Source organism: Pelodiscus sinensis, chromosome 2 (assembly GCF_052426305.1).
Source record: "Pelodiscus sinensis isolate ZL-2025 chromosome 2, ASM5242630v1, whole genome shotgun sequence".
Lineage (NCBI taxonomy): Eukaryota > Metazoa > Chordata > Testudines > Trionychidae > Pelodiscus > Pelodiscus sinensis.
Window position 1 is genome coordinate 250,504,682 of NC_143053.1, and position 20,917 is coordinate 250,525,598.

At 44.0% G+C, this 20,917-nt stretch overlaps 1 protein-coding gene across 3 annotated transcripts in view; it reads right to left on the reverse strand.

The window, feature by feature from the left end:
• Window positions 1-1,713: 1,713 nt before the first annotated feature.
• Window positions 1,714-20,917, reverse strand: part of DLEC1 (DLEC1 cilia and flagella associated protein) — a 65,754-nt gene continuing 46,550 nt past the window's right edge. The window contains exons 28-38 of one of the 3 annotated variants that reach the window (XM_075922860.2): window positions 20,237-20,307; window positions 17,792-18,009; window positions 14,627-14,779; window positions 13,938-14,060; window positions 12,127-12,221; window positions 11,942-12,026; window positions 11,169-11,351; window positions 9,055-9,216; window positions 3,653-3,806; window positions 2,666-2,786; window positions 1,714-2,061 (exon numbers count right to left, since the gene is read on the reverse strand). In XM_075922860.2, the coding sequence (XP_075778975.2) occupies window positions 1,938-2,061; window positions 2,666-2,786; window positions 3,653-3,806; window positions 9,055-9,216; window positions 11,169-11,351; window positions 11,942-12,026; window positions 12,127-12,221; window positions 13,938-14,060; window positions 14,627-14,779; window positions 17,792-18,009; window positions 20,237-20,307 (1,489 nt within the window). In that variant the 3' untranslated portion in view covers window positions 1,714-1,937. Of the gene's footprint in view, window positions 2,062-2,665; window positions 2,787-3,531; window positions 3,807-9,054; window positions 9,217-11,168; window positions 11,352-11,941; window positions 12,027-12,126; window positions 12,222-13,937; window positions 14,061-14,626; window positions 14,780-17,791; window positions 18,010-20,236; window positions 20,308-20,917 lie in introns of those variants that run through there. The other 2 variants (XR_012902132.2, XR_012902133.2) reach the window with 2 other exon arrangements.

The window sequence follows — 20,917 nt, forward strand, 5'->3', positions numbered from 1 at the left end:
GTTTCCACATTTTCAAATGTATTGATTTCAGTTAGAACACAGCATACAAAGTGTACAGTGCTCATTTGATGTTTATTTTGGACTAGAAGATTTACCTGGCATTGCTCAAGTCCTTAACTCAATTTTTCTTCATTTAAATCATTGCTCTGGGGTGGGACTGGAGATGAGGGGTTCAGTGTGCAGGCTTTCACGGGGAGAGAAGACTACCTCAGCACCCTCTCAATGCCACAGCTTGGGGTCAGGTAAGAAGCACCTCTCCATGGCTCCTGCAGCTCAAGTGGGCACAGTCAGGGGAGGGTTGCATTGTCCCGTGTTCCCCAGACAGAGTGAGGAATGCAGCAAACTGTGCACTTTCCCCTCATTCCCTAACAAAGGGGAACAGCCAGCAATGTTCCCATGTGCATGGGGGGAGAGTGACAGCACCCCACCACCCTCCCTAAAGGACACCTGGGGGGGTGAGGCTCGGAGCTGGGGCAGTTCCAGACAGGGGGAAGGGTGCCCCCCAACTAGCCCTTCACCTGCTTGGTGATTGTTTCTCTTCTATATGGTTTTATCCATTGGATTTCTCTTCTCCTCCCCCCCGTGCACAACCAAACCCTGACTTTGCTTTAAGTTATGATGAAGCTGTACACCAAATTTGGTGGTCCTAGCTCTTAGTGTTTAGGAGTTTTTTGTATGCATCCCTGTAAGAACTGGGGGAAGGGAAGAAAGCTTCAGGAGTAGGGGTGCAGAAAGTTTGGGTTACATGGTGTAGGGATGCTGGATGGAAGGGTAGAGCTGGGGTGCCAGAGGTAGGCTCTGACTGGTAGGTGCTTTCCCTCTGCAACAACTCTCTCAGCCTTCCATGCCCTCCCCATGCTATTCAGAGCAGCTGACTGTGGGGCCATGTGCTTCTCTAAATGCTGTGAGCCCAGGGAAAGGGGTACTTCGTATGCTGCCTGTCCTGCAGCAGGCAGGTCCCATTGGCCGGAAACCTCTTCTTCTCCCCTTCCCCCCCTTGCAGTATTCAGAGAATCTCATGGGTCCTGTAGCCTGCTTCTCTGACCAGCCCGCAGGCACAAGGCAGCAGGGAGCCTACCAGAGGCTCCCACAGGCTGCAGGCTGGATCTGTTGGCTTAGCAGGGTGAATTTATGGCCTTTGAGCTGGATTTTGTCCCCTTCCCCCGTCTGAGATGCCTCACTTTGTAATCCCACATTTGAAAATTCTGGCCTGGCTTTTTATGGATAAATAGGGTTCTCATTATGCTCTCAGAAATGGGAATGTCAGACTGACCTTCGATTGTTTTGGTACTACTGTCGACTAGAAAGTATGAGTAGGTAGGAATCAAGGGAGTGTAAGAAAATTAAGTGGGATGGAATCCATCTTCTATAGTTGCACAAGCAGGGGGCCATGCTCAACTCCCAGACGCTACTTAAACATTTAGGTTGGTGTTTCTTCAAAGGTGCCTATGCAATGTGGACATCAAGCTCCTATTGACTTTTGTATTAAAGAAACTGAGTCAGTGAGAATGTTGGTCTTGTTCAGTGTTTCTCACTCTAGTTGCACTTAAATAGTACAGTGTGGAATTAACTGATGACTTTAAAGAAGCAAACTAAAGTGTATCAGGAATCTCCTTCACAATTTTTAGAATTCCCTTCTTTATCTGCAAAGCATCTGTTTCTATAGTGATGGGAGTATGCCAATAAGAGAACTATAAAACTCAACACATACTATTTTGAGTCAACATCTGTTGAATTATATTTGTTCAGTAGACACTTATCCTAGTTCAGTAAAATTCTTTTTTATATATTACTTGGAATGTATTTTAAATCTCAAGTACATGAAAATGTAGGCAATGTAGTTTCAATAGTATCATTCAATATACATATGTATCTTGCAGTGACTTCAGTAGCCAAGAATGACTCATTACATTGACACCTAATCTGTACCATCTCTCTTATATTAAATGGAGATCTTCATATTTCTCATCATAGGATCCTCTGCCTCTGATCTGTAATTTGCAGGGCTTTTCTCCCAGCATTCCAGAAACAGTGACTGTAGTTTCATATTCCACGTTACTCCTAAAATACAAAGGAAGAAGACAATTCAGTTAGCTGGCCGTTCTACTACATGCAAAAACACAGCACGGTTCTTTAAAGGAGCTGGGATGAGAAGAAGTATGGGGTGCTGGAGGGGGATGCTCTGGCAGTCCTCACAAGCAGCTCCCCATCCCTGTTGCTCTTGGCAAAGGTGCGGCCAGGTGGCTGTATTGCAGTAGGGATGCTGCCTCATGTGCATCCCATGTGCTGGAAGGCGTTGGGTCCATGCTCTGGGAGAGGGAACAAACGGTGTGCATTCAGAGCCACCTGGCCATGCCTGAGAGCAACAGGAGGGTCGGGGAGCCACTTGCATGGAAGTGAGCACCTTCTGCCTGTGCCCCAAGCCCCTCCCACAGCCCAGCCAGCCCTGTACCAACCATACTGTAGACAGGACTTTCTGTGCAAATCAGAAATGCCAGTTTATTGAGCTTGCTAGTTGGTGAAGTGCCAGATAAAAGGGCTAGTACTGTAATTCAAAGAACTGGGCAGCAGTATGGGAGAGGCAATTACTCCTTGCAGAGCAACAGTCTGCAAGGCCTTTCTTCGTCAACTCCAAAGACAGCAAAATGCTGTTCTCTTACTGTACCTTGCAGTAAAACTGATCTTTAAAGCTACTTTGGTGGGTGAGCTGGCTTCATGGGCCTCGAGAATTCCATGAGCGGGAGAGATGGAAAATACTTCAATGTTGTTATGCCGTTCTCGTTGGTCTGCAGCAAAGAATGAAAATATCAATTGAAGAGTCTTCCCTGTTGTGTATAATGCAGTATTCATGTAAGCAAAGAGTATATCTCCTCACTTGTCAATTAAAATTGGGATTGTCACATGCCTTTGACTAGTCTAAATCTCATTTGCAGGGCCAGCTGAGATGGTGGTAGTGGTAAATGGCAAAATAAAATGGTCTGGTCTGGTCCTGCTCTCACTGAAGTCAATGGACATTTTACCATTAACCTCATTAACTTCAGTGTAAGCTTGTTTCTAGTGGGAGTTGGTGGTGCTCACCTCCTACCATCAGGCCTTAAGGGCCATCTACACAGCAGGGCAAAACTTGAATTAAACTACGCAACTTGAGCTACATCAATTGTGTAGCTTAAGTCAAAATAGCTTAATTTGGCTTTTGGAGCTGTCTACACAGCAGGAAGTTAAAGGAAGAACACACTTCCTTCAACTTCCCTTACTCCTTGTGAAATGAGGGTTAATAGGAGTCGGAGTAAGAAGTCCTCCAGCTCAACTTTATTTCGAAATAAAGGCTTGTAGTGTAGACGCGCACTGTGTTATTTCAGAATAACATTAGTTATTCTGAAATACTGCTGCTGTGTAGACATACCCTAATTTGGAAAAATAAATATGGTGGATCTGACTCTGTTCTCTGGTGTACATCTGAAGTCATTACTGTAGTCAGTGAAAAGATACTGGAGTAAAGACAGTGTGAACAGACCCTGACTTGGTTCTTACCGGATGGTTGTTACCATGTTGTACGTACTGACTAGGATGCATTCCCATCTTACTATAGAAGAAGACTAAAACAAGCATTATACTCTTCTAACAAAAGGAATCTATTGCACAGGCTTAGTACCCAGTAAAGCAGTCCAGTAACTTCTGCATCTGCTCCTGTTTAACAAAAAAACATCTTCTGTCCTAGTTTGGTCTACAAAGCAGGTCTCAAAATCAACTGTCTCACAAGAGAGTTCCAGTAGCGGGACAGTAAGGTATGCTGTCACTGGCACGAGCTGGAAAGATACAAAAGAGGAAAAGAGTTAAAAAAAAATTCCATAACTTTGTCCAAAAAGAAATGAGCATTATTTAGGGCAAGCTTACACTTAAACAATGCATCGGCACAGGTGTGCTACTGTAGCACTTTAATGAAGATGCTTCAAGCTAATGGGAGAGAGCTCTCAGTCAGCAGAGTTAATCCACCTCCTGGAAAGGTGATAGCTCAGTTAGCAACAGAGGCTCTTCTGCCAGTGTATCATAGATTCATAGAGCTGGAAGAGACCTCAGGAGGTCATCAAGTCCAGCCCCTTGCCCAAGGCAGGCCCAATCCCAATTAAATCAACTCAGCCAGGGCTCCGTCAAGCCGAGACTTAAACACCTCTAGGGATGGAGATTCCACCACCTCCCTAGGGACCCCATCCCAGGGCTTCACCACCCTCCTAGTGAAATAGTTTTTCCTAATATACAACCTAGACCTCTCCCACTGTAACTTGAGACCATTGCTCCTTGTTCTGCCATCTGTCACTACTGTTCCTCTTTGGAACCTCCCTTCAGGAAGTTGAAGGCTGCTGTCAAATCCCCCCTCACTCTTCTGCAGACTAAACAAACCCAAATCCTTCAGTTTCTCCTCATAGGTCTTGCGCTCCAGCCCCCTAATAATTTTGGTCGCCCTCCGCTGGACCCTCTCCAATGCATCCACATCCTTTCTATAGTGGGGGGCCCAGAACTGGTCACAATATTCTAGATGTGGCCTCACCAAAGCTGAATAAAGGGGAATAATCACTTCTCTGGATTGGCTGGCAATGCTCCTCCCAATGCACCCCAATATGCCATTAGCCTTCTTGGCTACAAGGGCACACTGTTGACTCATATCCAGCTTCTCATCTACTGTAATCCCCAGGTCCTTTTCTGCTGAATTGCTACTTAGCCATTCAGTCCCCAGCCTGTATCAATGCTTGGGATTCTTCCATCCCAAGTTCAGGACTCTACACTTGTCCTTGTTGAACCTCATCAGATTTCTTTTGGCCCAATCCTCTAATCTGTCCAGGTCACTCGGGATCCTATCCCTGCCCTCCAGCATATCTACCTCTCCCCCTAGCTTAGTGTCATCTGTGAACTTGCTGAGGATGCAATCCATCCCCTCATCCAGGTCATTAATAAAGATGTTGAACAAAACCGGTTCAAGAACTGATCCTTGGGGCACTCCGCTAGAAACTGACCGCCAACCTGACATCGAGCTGTTGATCACTACCCATTGTGCCCGACAGTCTAGCCAGCTTTCTATCCATCTAGGGGTGTGTCTAGACTACAGGGTTTTGTCGACAAAAGTGGACTTTTGTCGACAAAACTATACATGCGTCCACACTGTCTTTGAGTTATGTCGACATAACGTCGACAAAACTCAGCAGTTTTGTCGACGTATGTAAACCTCATTCTACGAGGAATAACGCCTTTTATCGACAGAGTTCTGTTGATAGAAGGTATTATTGCATCTACGCTGTCCTTTGCGTCCACACTGTTATGTCAACAAAGCGGCTTGCTTTGTTGACAGAACTGGATGTAGTCTAGACACTCTGTCGACAGAAGCTTTGTCGACAGTATCTGTAGACAAAACTTCTGTCGACAAAACCCTGTAGTCTAGACATACCCTTACAGTCCACTTATCCAATCCATACTCCCTTAACTTGCTGACAAGGATATTGTGGGAGACCGTATCAAAAGCTTTGCTAAAGTCAAGTTATATCACATCCACTGACTTTCCCATATCTACAGAGCCAGTAACCTCACCATAGAAGCTAATCAGATTGGTCAGGCATGACTTGCCCTTCATGAATCCATGTTGAATATTCCTGATCACTTTCCCCTCTTCCAAGTGCTTCAAAATGGATTCCTTGAGGATTCCCTCCGTGATTTTCCAGGGCTGACTGGTCTGTAGTTCCCTGGATTGTCCTCCTTCCCTTTTTTGAAGATGGGCACATTTGCCTTTTTCCAATCACCCGGGATCTCTCCCGATCTCCACGAGTTTTCAAAGATAATGGCCAAAGGCTACGCAATGACACTTGCCAACTCCCTCAGTACCCTCACATGTATTAAATCCAGGCCCATCGATATGTGTATGTTTAGCTTTTCTAAATAGTTCCTAACTTGTTCTTTCCCCACCAAGGGCTGTCCACCTCCTTCCCATACTGCATTGCCTAGTGCATTTGTCTGGGAGCTGACCCTGTTTGTGAAGACAGAGGCAAAGAAAGCATTAAGTACTTCAGCTTTTCCCACATCATCTGTCACTAGGTTACCTCCCTCATCCAGTAAGGGCCCCACACCCTCTCTGAGCACCCTCTTATTGCTAACATGCCTGTAGAAACCTTTCTTGTTACCCTTCATATTCCTTGCTAGCTGCAACTCCAATTGCGCTTTCGCCTTCCTGATAACTCCCCTGCATTCTTGAGCAATATATTTATACTCCTCCCTAGTCATCCATCCAAGTTTCCACTTCTTGTAAGCTTCCTTTTTGTGTTTAAGCTCACAAGGATGTTCCAGACAAGCCAATCTGGTCGCCTACCATATTTGCTTTTCTTGCTGCACATCGGGATGGTTTCTTCCTGTGTCTTTAATAAGGCCTCTTTAAAATATTGCTAGCTGTCCTGGACTCCCTTCCCCTTCAGGTAAGCATACCAGGAAATCCTGCCCATTAGTTCTCTGAGGGAGTCAAAGTCTGCTCTTCTGAAGTCCAGGGTGAATATTTTGCTTCTCTCTTTTCTTCCTTTGGTCAGGATCCTGAAATCTACCATCTCATGAGGTTGTTACCCACCTCTGCTTCCCCTACTAGTTCCTCTCTGTTTGTGAGCAGAAGATCAAACTGCGCCTGGTCCCTGGTCAGTTCCTCCAGCACTGTAGCAGTGTCTATAAAGTTCCTGTTGCAGTGTCTATAACCACATCACTTAGTGAGGTGGATTTTTCACTCCTCTGAATGAGGTCTGGGCTACACGACAGTCAATTTCTCAGATGCTGACTTAGGTAAGAGAAGAGAGAGAGAATCCACTCTACAATTTCGATTTAGTTTAAGCCTATGGCCTATTATGAAAGTAAATAGTGTTGCTTTTTCAGGGAGGTTTTCAGAATAGCCATTGTATGTTCTCAAGGACATACATTCATTGTGCATTCTGGTTAACTTTTGAGTGCTGTATGAAGACACAGACATTACATTTCACTCTAGCTTCTCTTCATTCTTCAGAGCTGTATCTAGCACATTGGGCTTTGCTCACTCTGGTATCTAAAGATATGGACAACATGGTAATCATCAGGGCTCAACAAATACACTCGCCCGCTCGCCCACGGCAAGTAGATTTTACCAGCTGGTGGTGTGACGGGCTGGCCGAAGCCCGCATTACGGGCGGCACGGCCCCATCCGATCCGCCGGCCGGTGGAGGAGCAGAGCGCCGCTGGGAAGGGGGAAGTGTGGTGATTCTCAGCAAGTGGTGATTCTCAGTGCCGGGCTGCCTGCGTGCAGCTCTGGCACAAGGAGGTGGGGCGTGAGCAGAGGGCAGGATGCCGGCAGATGCCAGGACGCTGGCATGACGTGGCATCCTGACGTCACGGCCAGCGACTGCCGGATTCAAAAAGGCTCCGGCAACCCCGCAAAGTGGAAGGCAGAAGCCAGGTAGGGGAGGGGAAGGGGCTTGTGCTGTGCTGTGCTGTGCGGTGCTGTGTGGAGGCGAGAGGAGGGGAAAGGAAGGGGGAAAATATGGGGAAGGGGCTTGTGCTGAGGGGAGGGGAAGGGAAAATATGGGGAAGAGGCTTGTGCGGAGGGACGGGAGGGGAAAATATGGGGAAGGGGCTTGTGCTGAGGGGAGGGGAAGGGAAAATATGGTGAAGGGGCTTGTGCTGAGGGAGGGAGGAGGTCAGGAGAAGAAGGGGGAAGGCACCAAGGGACAGGGGTGCAGGAGAGACAAATCCCAGGGGGCCAACTGCAGACAGTGAGGAAAAGGGCAGAAGGGGAGGTGTCAGTGGGAGGGGAGACAGTGATGCTGGGAGAGGAGAGGGTATAGGCATTGGCGGCTAGAGGGGGGAAGTGGAGGTGCTGGAAGAAGGCTTGAAAGAAGGGGTGGGTATGAGGAAGGCGGGGATGGAGCAAGGCATTTGTGAGGGCACAGGGGCATGAGGGGAACGGGGGCAGAGGGTGGTGAGGGGGTGGGCATCAGGGAAAAGGAGGGCAAAGGGGGCAGGGGCAGTGAGGGAAGGGGGAGGCACCAGGAGGGTGCAGGTGCCTGGGGATTCTGGGGGTGAAGCAGAAGGGCAGACACCTGCAGGGGAGGGACCAGCACCAGAGGAGAGAGGCAGGGCAGGTGTGTAGAGGGAAGTGTTAGAAGAAGGGATGAGGAGGGGTAGCTCACATGATCAGAGTGGGGCTACTGGAGGAGTGGGCATATGGGGGAGAGAAGGGCTGGTAGAGGGGGGCAGGCCGTAGGAGGGTTGAGGGCAGTGAGAAGGGCAGGAGTCAGGACAGCAGAGGAGGGTGAAGGGTTGGGGGGCAGCAGGCACCAGGGGAGCTGATGGAGCAAGGGGAGGAGACATGGCAGCAGAGGGGAAAGGTAGAGGTTTATAAGATATTTATTAATAACTTATTAGTAATTACTGTTCTTATTCTTCTTAGGAATTTATGCCATTAAGAAAGACTTTTTTGGGCGGGGGGTGGGGGGGGTGGCGAGTCCCTTTTTTGTCTGGCGAGTAGGGTTTTCCATAATTTGTCAAGCCTTGGTAATCACAGTCAACTAGTGTGAAATATAAAGTCTCACTGGAGAGTGCCATCATTTGGTTGAAATGTAAAATCTAGGTCTTCCTGCTATACAAAGAAACTACAGAACTCTTTGGAACTGGCCTGGCACTAATGTTCTCTGTAAGCAGAGGGCTTGTGCAGCCACTCAGGAAAGACTCAAAAGCTGTCCAGCCGATTTACTTCATGCTAGGTTTTTGTTTCTGCTAGTGCACATAATTTATTCCACAAATTGGATGGAAAAGTTTAGATGGAACATTGGCTGGCACACTGAGATTAAAGCTGTTATCTTGAGAGTCTCCTGCAGTTAAAAAGTTATTACTTTTGTGCATTGCTGCTGCTCATTATTGATTATCTGGCATGCTTTACCCTAAAAGCAGCTGCATTTCAGTAATGGGTAAGTTATGAAAAATATCTGAACATCATTCTTTATTAAAGGTGCATCATGGATATAAAAGCTTTTGCTGTTACTTTTGTTCTGGAGTACTTGTTACCTGGGTTGTTCTGTTACTATATTCAATGACCAGATTTTGACTGAATTTCATTTTCCTATCTCCATTCTCAAAGCGGAGCACTTGGATTCCTGAGACCAGCTGGACTGCTGGCAGATCCTGATATGTAAGTAACTCCAGACTTGTGTGAAATGATACTTTCACCTGAGGGGAATTCAGATGAAAATGTGTGAAGTCACTAGGAAATTCACAGTAAAAACATCCCAACAGCTCCTCCCCCATATGCCCATTCCCATCATGACCCAACAGCATTATACCACTGCCCAAAATCCTATGGGAACTTGTACAACAAAGCAAAGCTAAAAAAATAATCTTGATATTTTTCAAACTGCAGAACTATTTCCTAAAGGCAAGTTCTATGAAAGAGAGGAGAGGGTGAACTGCACTGCTTTAAAATATGAGGAGAAACCCCCTCAAGTTTGAGTCTGAATTCCCCTGATTCTCTTCTCCCTGACACCAATTTTTACAAAAGTAATTCCATTGCTTTCATGGAGTTAGTCATTAAACTAACCTGTGGAGAACCTGTGGAACTCCTTGCCAGAGGAGGCTGTGAAGACTAGGACTATAATAGAGTTTAAAGAGAAGCTAGATAATTTCATGGAGGTTAGGTCCATAAAAGGCTATTAGCCAGGGGATAAAATGGTGTCCTTGGCCTCTGTCTGTCAGAGGCTGGAGAGGGATGGCAGGAGACAAATCGCTCGATCGTTGTCTTCGGTCCACCCTCTCTGGGACACCTGGTGCTGGCCACTGTCGGTAGACAGGATACTGGGCTAGATGGACCTTTGGTCTGACCCAGTACGGCCGTTCTTATGTTCTTATATTACTTTTATGTATGGGTACGCAGTCAGAATCAAGCCCTGTGTGCCCATGTTGATGTGTACATTTAAAAATGATACATACATTTTAAAAGTGCATTTGAGTTATTTCATTCTTTGCTTAGTGACTTTCCTGACACCAGCACATAAAGCCCTGGAAATCTGCAGCTATCTGCTTTCTATCCATGGGTGGTTCATTTTTATGGATGTAGATGCGGATACAGATTTTATATCGGGATCTCTGCAAATTGTGGCTATCCGCATCTGTGGATGTGGAGATCTGTGGATCATTTTTGCAAATGTAGATATAAATTTTATATCTACACATACATCTAAAACCAATTTTATATCTACACATACATCTAAAACCATACGTCTTCCCCTGTCACTTAATATATGGTTTGCAGATGGGAAGATCAGGATTTGAAAGGAAGAGTGAGAAGCCAGAGATTTTCTTTTACATTGTAAATACATTTATCATTTTGATATTAATACTCATTTAGTGCTTCCTGCAAAGTGACTTCAACGGGACATAGCTGATAAAGCATAACAAGCACCATTGTACAACTGTATTTTTCCTCCCTCCCCAAAGCTTTTGCAGTTCACCTAGATCAGGGCTACTCAACTTTGGAAGCCCTGGGGGCCATAATGATACTCGCAGCACAAGCCGAGGGCCGCAACTTAAGTGTGGTTGTATGTACATGCAAATATATATGCAAATAGCTTATTTCACACTAGTGGGAATAAATAAAAAAATTAAAGCAAGACTACAGAACACACAGGCCCCATTTAAATCAGTTCTGCTGATATTAATAAAATGCAATATTTACTTGATTTCCACTCATATGACAGCACTTTTAATGAGCAATGACAGTCCAGGAATTTAACTACTAAAACACGTATCAACAGAAGACCATTATATTGACTACTTTTTTATTTTGGCTTCCACCCGTGGGCCGTGAGTTGAGCCCCGCGTAAACCCAAACCGCACTGCGGGCCATAAACAAACAGGCTGCGGGCCGCATGTGGCCCATGGGCCGCATGTTGAATAGCTGTGACCTAGATCATTATCGTACATCAATTGTTAAGGGCTTATCTACATGGTGCATTAAACTTTACAAGAGGAGTGGGTGTAAATTGTAGAGATTATCACAGTGGACACCAATGGCTGTTGAAACAGTACTACATTCACATATATAAGGAATGAGTGAGCATACACTGGAATTTACATCCTTATAGTGTGGAATAATGTACTGGCCTGAGGGACTTTTTTGAACCTACCAGCATGTTTTGCTGTGGATGAAGTAGAAGCTCCTCCCTGTTGGTGTGGGATGTTTTCAGGTTCTTGTTGGGATCAATACTAGACACAGTGAAGGGCACAGATAGGAGGATCTTGAAGTGCAGAGGAGCCTCTGTGGAATTGGTCAGTTTCAGGTTGTAAGTAATGACTGACTCTGTCAAAACCTGAAGAAGAATGTGTTAAACTATTTTCTATCTGAATTCACTCCAGAGGTTTCAAAGCTTTCTAGTCTCTTGAGACATTGTATAGCATCTGAGATTGGAGGATTCTGTCCCAAATAACTTTTTTCTTAGTGTGGGTGCTTCAGAATCCTGTTATATTTTTTTTCATGTTTAATAAAGTTTTAAAACAAAATTTTGATAGGACTTTGTGAGTCACCAAAATTCACAAACTATATTGGAAACTAAATCACCTTCATTCTGCTTCCAGATTCTTTTTTAATCTCCTGAAAATGAATAATTATTTTGATACTTAAAAGCCCTCTAGAGTAAATTAACAAAAGACAGAATAACCGTCTTCCTGAATTAACATTTCCTTTCTTGGTTTACAGTTAATTATACTCCGTGTTCTCTGGCCCAGTTTGTACTCTTATAAAAAAAGTTATCCTATTGGATGTTAACTTTTAACACTGCATTATGAGGACATGTCATTAAAACCATTGTTTTACAGATAATATGAATGTTGCCATGAATTTTCTTAATAGCCGAGCAATAGATTAAATAAACTTTAATGAAACAATGTGTACGATACTCACTCCAGAAGACAGTTGATCTGGTATGAGATCACTTGCCATTGAATGAAACACGATTCCGCTATCATGATCCATTTCTACAGTTAACCTGAATGTAGAGAATCAAAGCCTGTTAAAAACCTTTCCTTAGGTTCTAATTTCATTTAATTTATTATAAGTTTGTGAACTGTCAGAGCTGTTATACTTACAGAGCAGGCTTTACAAAAGCTTGCAAGTCCATTCTCAAAGGTTCAACTCCATGGCCTTGTGAACGAGTCACCTTGCCAGGTATCTCTTGTGCAAGCTGATGGGAGCAGGAAGAATACATGAAGATCAAATTAGTGTTTCAAGGATGAAGCACTAACTTTAATTTGAGAGGGTATTTCTCAAAGGCATCAGCCACAGATCAACTTTGACACTGTTTGGCCTATTTGGAACAAATTATGCTACCTCTATAAAAATTCTGCTCAGCTATCAGAATCTGAACTACATTGCATTTTGAATACAAACAACATTTCTCATTAGATTACATGAAAATTTCTCATTAATATGAAGACTACTCTTGTTTCCTAAAATATTATAAAATTGCATTGCTAAATATTTTATTATAATTAATAACACATTGTGTTTAACAGTTGAGAGTCTCAAAGTGCTTTACAAACATTATTTAAGCTTTGCAGCAGCCTGGAGATTACATTTTCCATTTTACCAGGGAAAAGTCTCATCAAAGATAAATGACTTGTCCAAATTCACCCAGGGTATGTCTACACAGCAAAGTTATTTCGAAATGATAGCCCTTATTTTGAAATAACTTCCCTGGCGTCTACATAGCCAAACTGCTATTTTGAAATTAATTTGAAATAGTGGAGGGCTTATTTCGAATTTGGTAAACACCATTCCATGAGGAATAACACCAAATTCGAAATAACTATTTCAAAATAACTGCTGTGTAGACACTTATATCGAAATAGGGGGCCTCCAGGTTTCCCAGGGTGCCCTGGTGCCCACTCCGCAGCAGCCACACACAGTAACTCCTGACCTGATACCCTGCTGGACCTGGTTCTGGCCGGCCTTAAATGTGATTCAGGGTGTACTCAGTGTGGACGCGCTATTTTGAAATAGCAAAACGCTATTTCGAAATGCATTTTGTGTGTAAAAGTGTTATTTCGAAATAACGCTGTAGTGTAGACATACCCCCAGTGAGTGAGAGGCAGACCTGGGAATAGAATCGCAAGTAAGTTCTGATTCCTTATTCACTAATTAAGTATTAAAAATTGTTATAGTACGGCCAAGATTCCTGGAACAAGTGGGACTCTATTGTTCTAAGGTACTGTACAAACATAACACATGACAAGTCCTACCCCAGGGTGCTTACAGTCTAAAGGATGACATAACAGGTGGATGAAACAAATGCGCTATGGCAGGGGTAGGGAACTTCAGGCCCCAGGAACTGGATGCAGCCCCTGGTTTGCCTGGATCCAGCCCACGAGGCTCAGGGCTCCCCACAACACTGGGGCGCCTGCACTGGTACACCATCACCCCCCCCCCCACTGCTGCACACCATGGGGTTGGAGCACATACGATCTACTAGCCTGGGCCCCCATAGACTCTGGTGTGCAAGGGGAATGTGGGACGTTCCTTTCTCCTTCTCAGCTGGGGGCCATGCCTCTGAGGGTTGGTTTGGGGGTTTTTTTTGCTTCTCTCTTGTCTGCATCCCCTAACTTATTTTTCTGTGGGTCAGCAGCCCCTGACCCAAAAATGTTTCTCCACCTCTTGGCTATGGAAATGAGGGCAGGAAGTACTGGGTAACAAAAACAACAGGGGTTTTAGTATCAATTAGCTGTGCATGAAGTTATTAGCCAGTCAAGACCAGAAGTCAAAATTTACCACTTGCCTCCCATGTTGTAAGGAATAATTATTAAAATGTTTCACTGTTACAGAATAACATTCAGAGCAGAAAGAAGCAAACTGAAGTGACAATACTACGTAGGTAAACACTTAGCTGTGTTAGTATATTTACCTTGCTGTCTAGGCTCATGAAACCTAATGCATACCCCTGACATTCAATTTTGTTAATGAGCTCCGGTAACATGAGTGGAGTGAAGGAAATATGGATGGAGGCACTGCCACCTGCAGGAACAATCTGGAGCCAAAAGATTATACAGGCATTTAGCTAAAGCAAATGAGCAGTTTTGTATTAAGGAAGCATCTTAACAGATTTACAGCTAAAATCCCATTGAGATTTGCAGTAAAAGCATAAATAGAATCTCTTTGGGCTGCTCTATGCCCAGACTTGTCAAAAGAGACAAAATATGAGTTAAAACGAATGTAACAATTTCCATGTAAATCCACACCTCTAATTAGTCTTTGCTAGGCAGTTTAAGCACAAGGTTAGCCTTAACAAAATACATTTTTAAAGGTGTCCTTTGTAAATTCTTGGAACTTAAGTTTATTTAGAAACTTGACTTAATTTTCTGAAAATTAAGCCCTCCACATCTCCAAGGCCCTGCCCTGATTCCTGCACCCGCCGCACTGCCAGACCCCTGCCCTGAAGGAGCTGCACAATGCTGGGTAAGTCTTCTAGTTTCCAAATAAAAGCAGCTAAAGTTGAATGCCAGTTAAAAGCCTTCCCTTGCTGCCCCTTCTCCCCAGTCTCATACATACAGCTGGATATTTACAAACTACAAAGAGGTAAGAGCCACAGCTTACAATCTGTCTAGGAGTTATACAGTAGGGATAGTCGGAGAGAACCCCTTCGTGAGCTCGTATAATTGCAGAGATGATTTTCTGTTGATTATTTACTGGTCTCCAGATTTCAGAGTCACTCTTTCCTTCCCATTCCTTGCTGTCTACATCTGACTCCTACAGGTAGGAAAGGGATAAGGAATGTTACACATCCAGCACACGGCTACATCATTCTCAGAACAAAACAAGAGCAAAATTAGCTAATACCATTTTGTCTCACTTTCCAGCATAAACCCATGTTTCTCCTACTAAACAGTGTGACTAATGGGGGGCCAAAATCAATGGGAGATCAGGGTACCATCTTTGGACTATCTTGCTCATCGCGCAAAACAGCATTCCAGGTCTATGGTATTCTTGGATTAATGTTTTCCAAACAAATTTATAAATTATTTCAATAGTTAATTACTCTTACCATTAAAAAGGTATTCATTCCAATCAGACTGTCTAGCTTCAACTTCCTGCCTTTAGAACATGTTATTTATTTCTCTGTCAGATTAAAGAGCCCCTTATTTAATATTTGTTCCCCGTATAGGTACTTACAGAGTAATTAAAGTCACCCCTTAACCTCATTATTAAGCTAAAGAGACTCATGGAGCTCAATCACTAGAGCGCATGATTTCTAATCCTTTTACCATTCTTGTAGCTCTTTGAATCCTTTCCAATTTATCAACATCCTTCTTGGGGGCACCAGGAGAAGAGGTTACTCACATGTGCAGTGAAGTAAAAAATCTTAAATGAGTCAAAATGTTCCATAGAATCTCTATGGATAGTAATCCCATGCTCCAATAATAAGAATATAGCTGTAGGGATATACTATCGACTACCTGATCAGGACAGTGATAGTGACTATCAAATGCCTGCACCCTAACCCCCTCATCCTTAGCCCAAACCCAGAGCCCGCACCATCAGCCAAAGGCCTTGCACCCAAACCCTCTATCCTAGCCCTGAGCCCCTTATCCCCTGCCCCACTCCAGAGCTTGCACTCCAAGTGAGAGCCTTTACACCCACAGTCCAATCCTCTGCTCCAAGCCTGAGCCTCCTCCCACACTCAGCACCCCTTGGTCTCACACTCCCACATGAATTTTGTTATGTGCACCAATAAAACAGTGATGAGCGACACATATCACCTTTGTATTGATGGGCATAACAAAATTCATTCTGCTCGGGTGGGAAAAAAATTAGAGGGAACACTGCTGGGCACACCATACATTACATTACTGGAACAGATTCCTCCGTATATTAATCCAATGTGGATTCTGTAGGTAAGATTTTACCCACTGTAAGGATAAAGGGCAGAACTGGCACTGTAAGGCCCTGAGGAGTAAAGCTGGTCAAACCTGAAAACTTTTGTTCTCTGAAAATTTTCTTTTAAAAATTTGCCATCGATATTTTTGTGACAAGTTTCAATTATGCTGCTGGAAACTGCCCCAAAGTTTGCCTTAAATGACGGTTAACAAGGGCTTCAAACAGCAGAATGCATGGACGCAAATTGTATGGTAATATGTAAACCAGCTTGCAAGAGAAATTAAAGTCTAACATTGACAGGGCTTGAGAGCTTAAATGTGCAGTCCAAGTACATGCTACTTCTTGGCAAAGTTTTTCTCCAGCAACCCATTGCTCTGCAATAGCAGTGGTAAGAATGGCCATACTGGTCAGATCAGTGGTCCATCTAGTCCAGCATCCTGTCTTCCAACAGTGGCCAAAGCGAGGTGCTCCAGAGAGAATAAACAGAATGGGTAATCATCAAGTGATCCATCCTGTCACCCTTCCAGCTATTGACAAACACAAGCTAGAGATGCCATCCCTGCTCATCCTTGTAAACAGCCATTGATGGACCTGTCTGTGAATTTATCTATTTCAGCCCTGTTGTAGTCTTGGCCTTTCTCATCCTCTGGGAAAGAGTTCTACAGTTTGACTGTGTTGTGTGAAAAAATACATCCATTTGCTGCCTATTGATTTCATCTGGTGACTCTTCGTTGTTGTTATGTTATAAGGAGTAAGCAACATGTTTACTTTCTCCAAACTTGTCATGATTTTATAGACCTCTACATATCTACCCTTAATTGTCTCTTTTCCAAGCTGAAAAGTCCCCATCTTATTACTCTCTCTTCATATGGAAGCTGTTCTATATGCCTAATCATTTTGTTGCTCTTTCCTGTAACTTCTCTAATTCCAGTTTTTTTTTTAAATGGGGCAACCATCTCTGCACATAGAATTCAAAATATGTATATCATATGGATTTATATAAAGGCCATATATTTTCCATCTTACAGGCAGTCCCCGGGTAACGTACAAGATAGGGACTGTAGGTTTGTTCTTAAGTTGAATCTGTATGTAAGTCGGAACTGGCGTCCAGATTCAGACACTGCTGAAACTGACCGCCAGTTCTGACTTACATACAGAATCAACTTAAGAACCCCAGGCGTCCCCAAGTCAGCTGCTGCTGAAACTGATCAGCAGCTGATTCCAGGAAGCCCGGGGCAGAGCAACTCTGCCTGGGGCTTCCTGAAGTCAGCGCTGGTCAGTTTCAGCAGAAGCTGACTTGGGGACGCCTGGGGCAGAGCAGCTGGGGTGCTGCTGGGTTGCTCCAGTAGCTCCGCTCCTCGGTGCTACTGGACCAACCCAGCAGCACCCCATCTGCTCTGCCCCAGGTGTCCTGATTCAGCCGCTGCTGAAACTGACCAGCAGCGGCTGAATCAGGACCTGGGGCACAGCAGCTGGGGTGCTGCCGGGTTGGTCCAGTAGTGCCCAGAGCGGGCACTGCAGGACCAATCGGCAGCGCCCCAGCTGCTCTGCCCCAGAGTCCAAAACAAAAGCCTGGTCTGCTGGGGGGGGGGGGAGCACACTACTTTGCTCTGGCAAAGCCTCAGAAGCGCGGGAACCCGCCCGGTGCCCCTGGTCTGCTGGAGAAGGTCTCCAGCAGACCAGGGGCACCGGAGCAGCTTACGAACGGGGCTTTCTCGCCCCGATCTTCGGGGCGAGAAAGCCCCGTTCGTAAGTGCGGATCCGACGTAAGTCGGATCCGCGTAAGTCGGGGACTGCCTGTATTATCGATTCCTTTCCTAATAATTCTGAACATTATTCATTGTTTGATTAAGTGGTTTAAAAAACAGACTGCCTTTATCTTACATCATCTGTCAGCAGGGAACATGGCGAAATGGTGTCTGGGCTGCTAGGGATTTTATCCCAGTTTAACACGATTTCAGGCTCTGAGCTGCTAATACTTGATGCAATCTCATTCTCATCTATGTCTTTAATAGGAAAATGAGGCCCATAAAACAACAAGAGATCCACCAGCTTCTCTTCATCTTTTTCTTGATTATAAGTTTCCCAGTCCATGCGAATGTCTGAATGAAAAAGAAAAAAAACTATTAATGTTAATCAGGCCAATGATATGTAGCTTTTTTGCTCCATGAGAAAAAGTGGAGTAGGTAGCTAATGGTACCTGGATACACTGATGCCAGACACATCCTAAAACTGATCTTTTTATTCTAGGACCAGTCAGGTAATCCATCAAAGGATCAGGAGAGTATAAATGTGACTTAAACCCATTTTTGCCTATCATCGATCTTGCACTAACATAAGAACGGCCATACTGGGTCAGACCACAGGTTCATCTAGCCCAGTATCCTGTCTGCCGACAATAGCCAATACCAAATGCCTCAGAGAGAAGGATCACAACAGGTAATCCTCATGTGATCTCTCCCCGTCACCCACCTCCAGAGAAGCAGAGGTTAGGGGTACCATTCCTATCCATCCCGGCTAATAGCCATTGATGGACCTAACTTCCATGAATCTATCTAGCTCTTTTTTGAACCCTGTTAAAGTTCTAGCCTTCACCGCATCCTCTGGCAAGGAGTTCCACAGGTTGACTGTGCGCTGAGTGAAGAAAAACTTCCTCTTGTTTGTTTTAAACCTGCTGCCTATTAATTTTATTTGGTGACTCCTAGTTCTTTTATTGTGGGAATAAGTAAATAACTTTTCCTTATTCACTTTTTCCAGACCAGTCATGATTTTATAGACCTCTATCATATTCCCCATTAGTCTCCTCTTTTCTAAGATGAAAAGTCCAAGTCTTTTTCATCTCTCATCATATGGGACCTGTTCCAAACCCCTAATAATTTTTGTTGCCCTTTTCTGAACCTTTTCCAATGCCAATATATCTTTTTTGAGATGAGGCAACCATATCTGTATGCCGTATTCAAGATGTGAACATACCATAGTTTTATAGAGGCAATAAGGTATTTTCTGTCTTATTCTCTATCCCTTTTTTAATGACTCCTAACATTCAATTTGCTTTATTGACTGCTGCTCTACACTGAGTATGCATACTAGACACAGTCTAGCCAGCTCCAAGATCCCATCCCGCCTACATCTTTATTAGCATTAGCCATGATGAATGTTTTATTTAAGTAAATAAGTCAGAATATCCATATTGGGCCTAACCCAGTGTCATGTCTTCTGACAGTGGCAGATGTCAGATGCTTCAGAGGGAATGAATAGAATAGGACAATTATTAAGTGATCCATCCCCCTGTTGTTCAGTTCTGTCTTCTGGCAATCAGAAGATTAAAGATACAAACAGACCTGCATCTTTGGTCATCTTGGCTAATAGCCATCCATGGATCTATCCTACATGAACTTATCTCATTATTTTAAGAATCTATAATTTTGGCTTCTGCAACATCCCCTTGCAATGAGTTCCACAGGGTGACTGTGTGCTATGTGAAGCAATTCCTTAGTTTTAGTTAAGCCTGCTGCTTGTAAATTTCATCAGGTGATCGATGGAGTAAATAACATTTTCCTATTCACTTTCTCTGCACCATTCATGATTTTATAGACTATTATATCCTCCCTTAGTCATCTCTTTTCCTAACTGAACAGTCCTAGTCTTTTTAATCTCTCCTCACGAGAACTATTCCCTGTCCTTAGTCATTTTTGTGTATGTTTGGTGATGTTCAAGCCACAGAGAAAGATGTGGCCCATGCACTGAAAAGTTTATATTGCGAAGAGGACGACAAAGATTAGATACAAGTGGGAGTTAGGCAAGCCAGATGGTGCTTAAACTTAGTGTGGGATTAATTCCCCTCCCCTCCCACTCCCATAGTAGCATGATGGTAGCATTTTATTGATATGTGTTAGCTCTAGGAGGGTTTCACAGAAAAAGTGACTTTCAGAGAAGGATCCAGATGAAGACTATTCAGTCAACCACACAATGCACTGGAATAAGATGTTCTTCCATTCACACTACATACTAAAGTTATAATAAAGCTAATTATATTCCTTCACTAGCCTCAGGCTCAAATCCTCCTGCTCTGCTACTATACCAGTGGACTAGTCTGATGTGTAACACCACAATGATAAATGTTTTCATACAGCTAGAGACCTAACAGCATTGACTATTGCTCTATATTAGCTATATTACTGAATTAACTGTTATTCTCTCCTCCTATTCCTTTATTGCCCTAAAAATATCCTAATTAAGAAAGCTGAAGGTTCGTTAATTTCTTTGCTTTCTACTGTAGGGATTGCAATGCTAGGTAGTAGATCTTTTAGAATATGAAATCAGCCTTACCACAAGGAGTGGGGTTGTTGAGCCTGATACATCGGGAGATGGTATCCCCACCAGAGACGTGAGCACCAAACCTAGGAAGAGGAATAACTCTTCATGTTACAATGTGCAATTGCTAAGTCAGCTCCTCAGAATTTTTCTTTTAAATGAGTCATTAACAAAGTAGAAACAGATCAGTTTAAAGAGTCAGTTGTTAGCAGTTTGTTATATTGGAATCAGATAATCTATGGTTAGTTTAGGAAACAGGTATTTTGTATATTCAGCTGATATTCCATTTTCCATTCCCTTCATATTCTGGCCACATAGCTGCCTCAGACTCTTGTGTATGCAAGCAAACGTAATGCTCATGAAACAAGGAGGATCAACAAGTCAATTAAGTGTTGCATTGAAGTGACAGTCCTCAGTGAGCAGTGCACTATGGGTACGTCTAAACTACATGCCTCCGTCAACGGAGGCATGTAGATTAGCCAGATCGGCAGAGGGAAATGAAGCCGCGATTAAAATAATCGCGGCTTCATTTAAATTTAAATGGCTGCCCCGCTCTGCCGATCAGCTGTTTGTCGGCAGATCGGGGCAGTCTGGACGCGACGCGCTGACAAAGAAGCCTTTCTTGATCGGCACAGGTATGCCTCGTGAAACCAGGTTTACCTGTGCCGATCAAGAAAGGCTTCTTTGTCGGCGCGT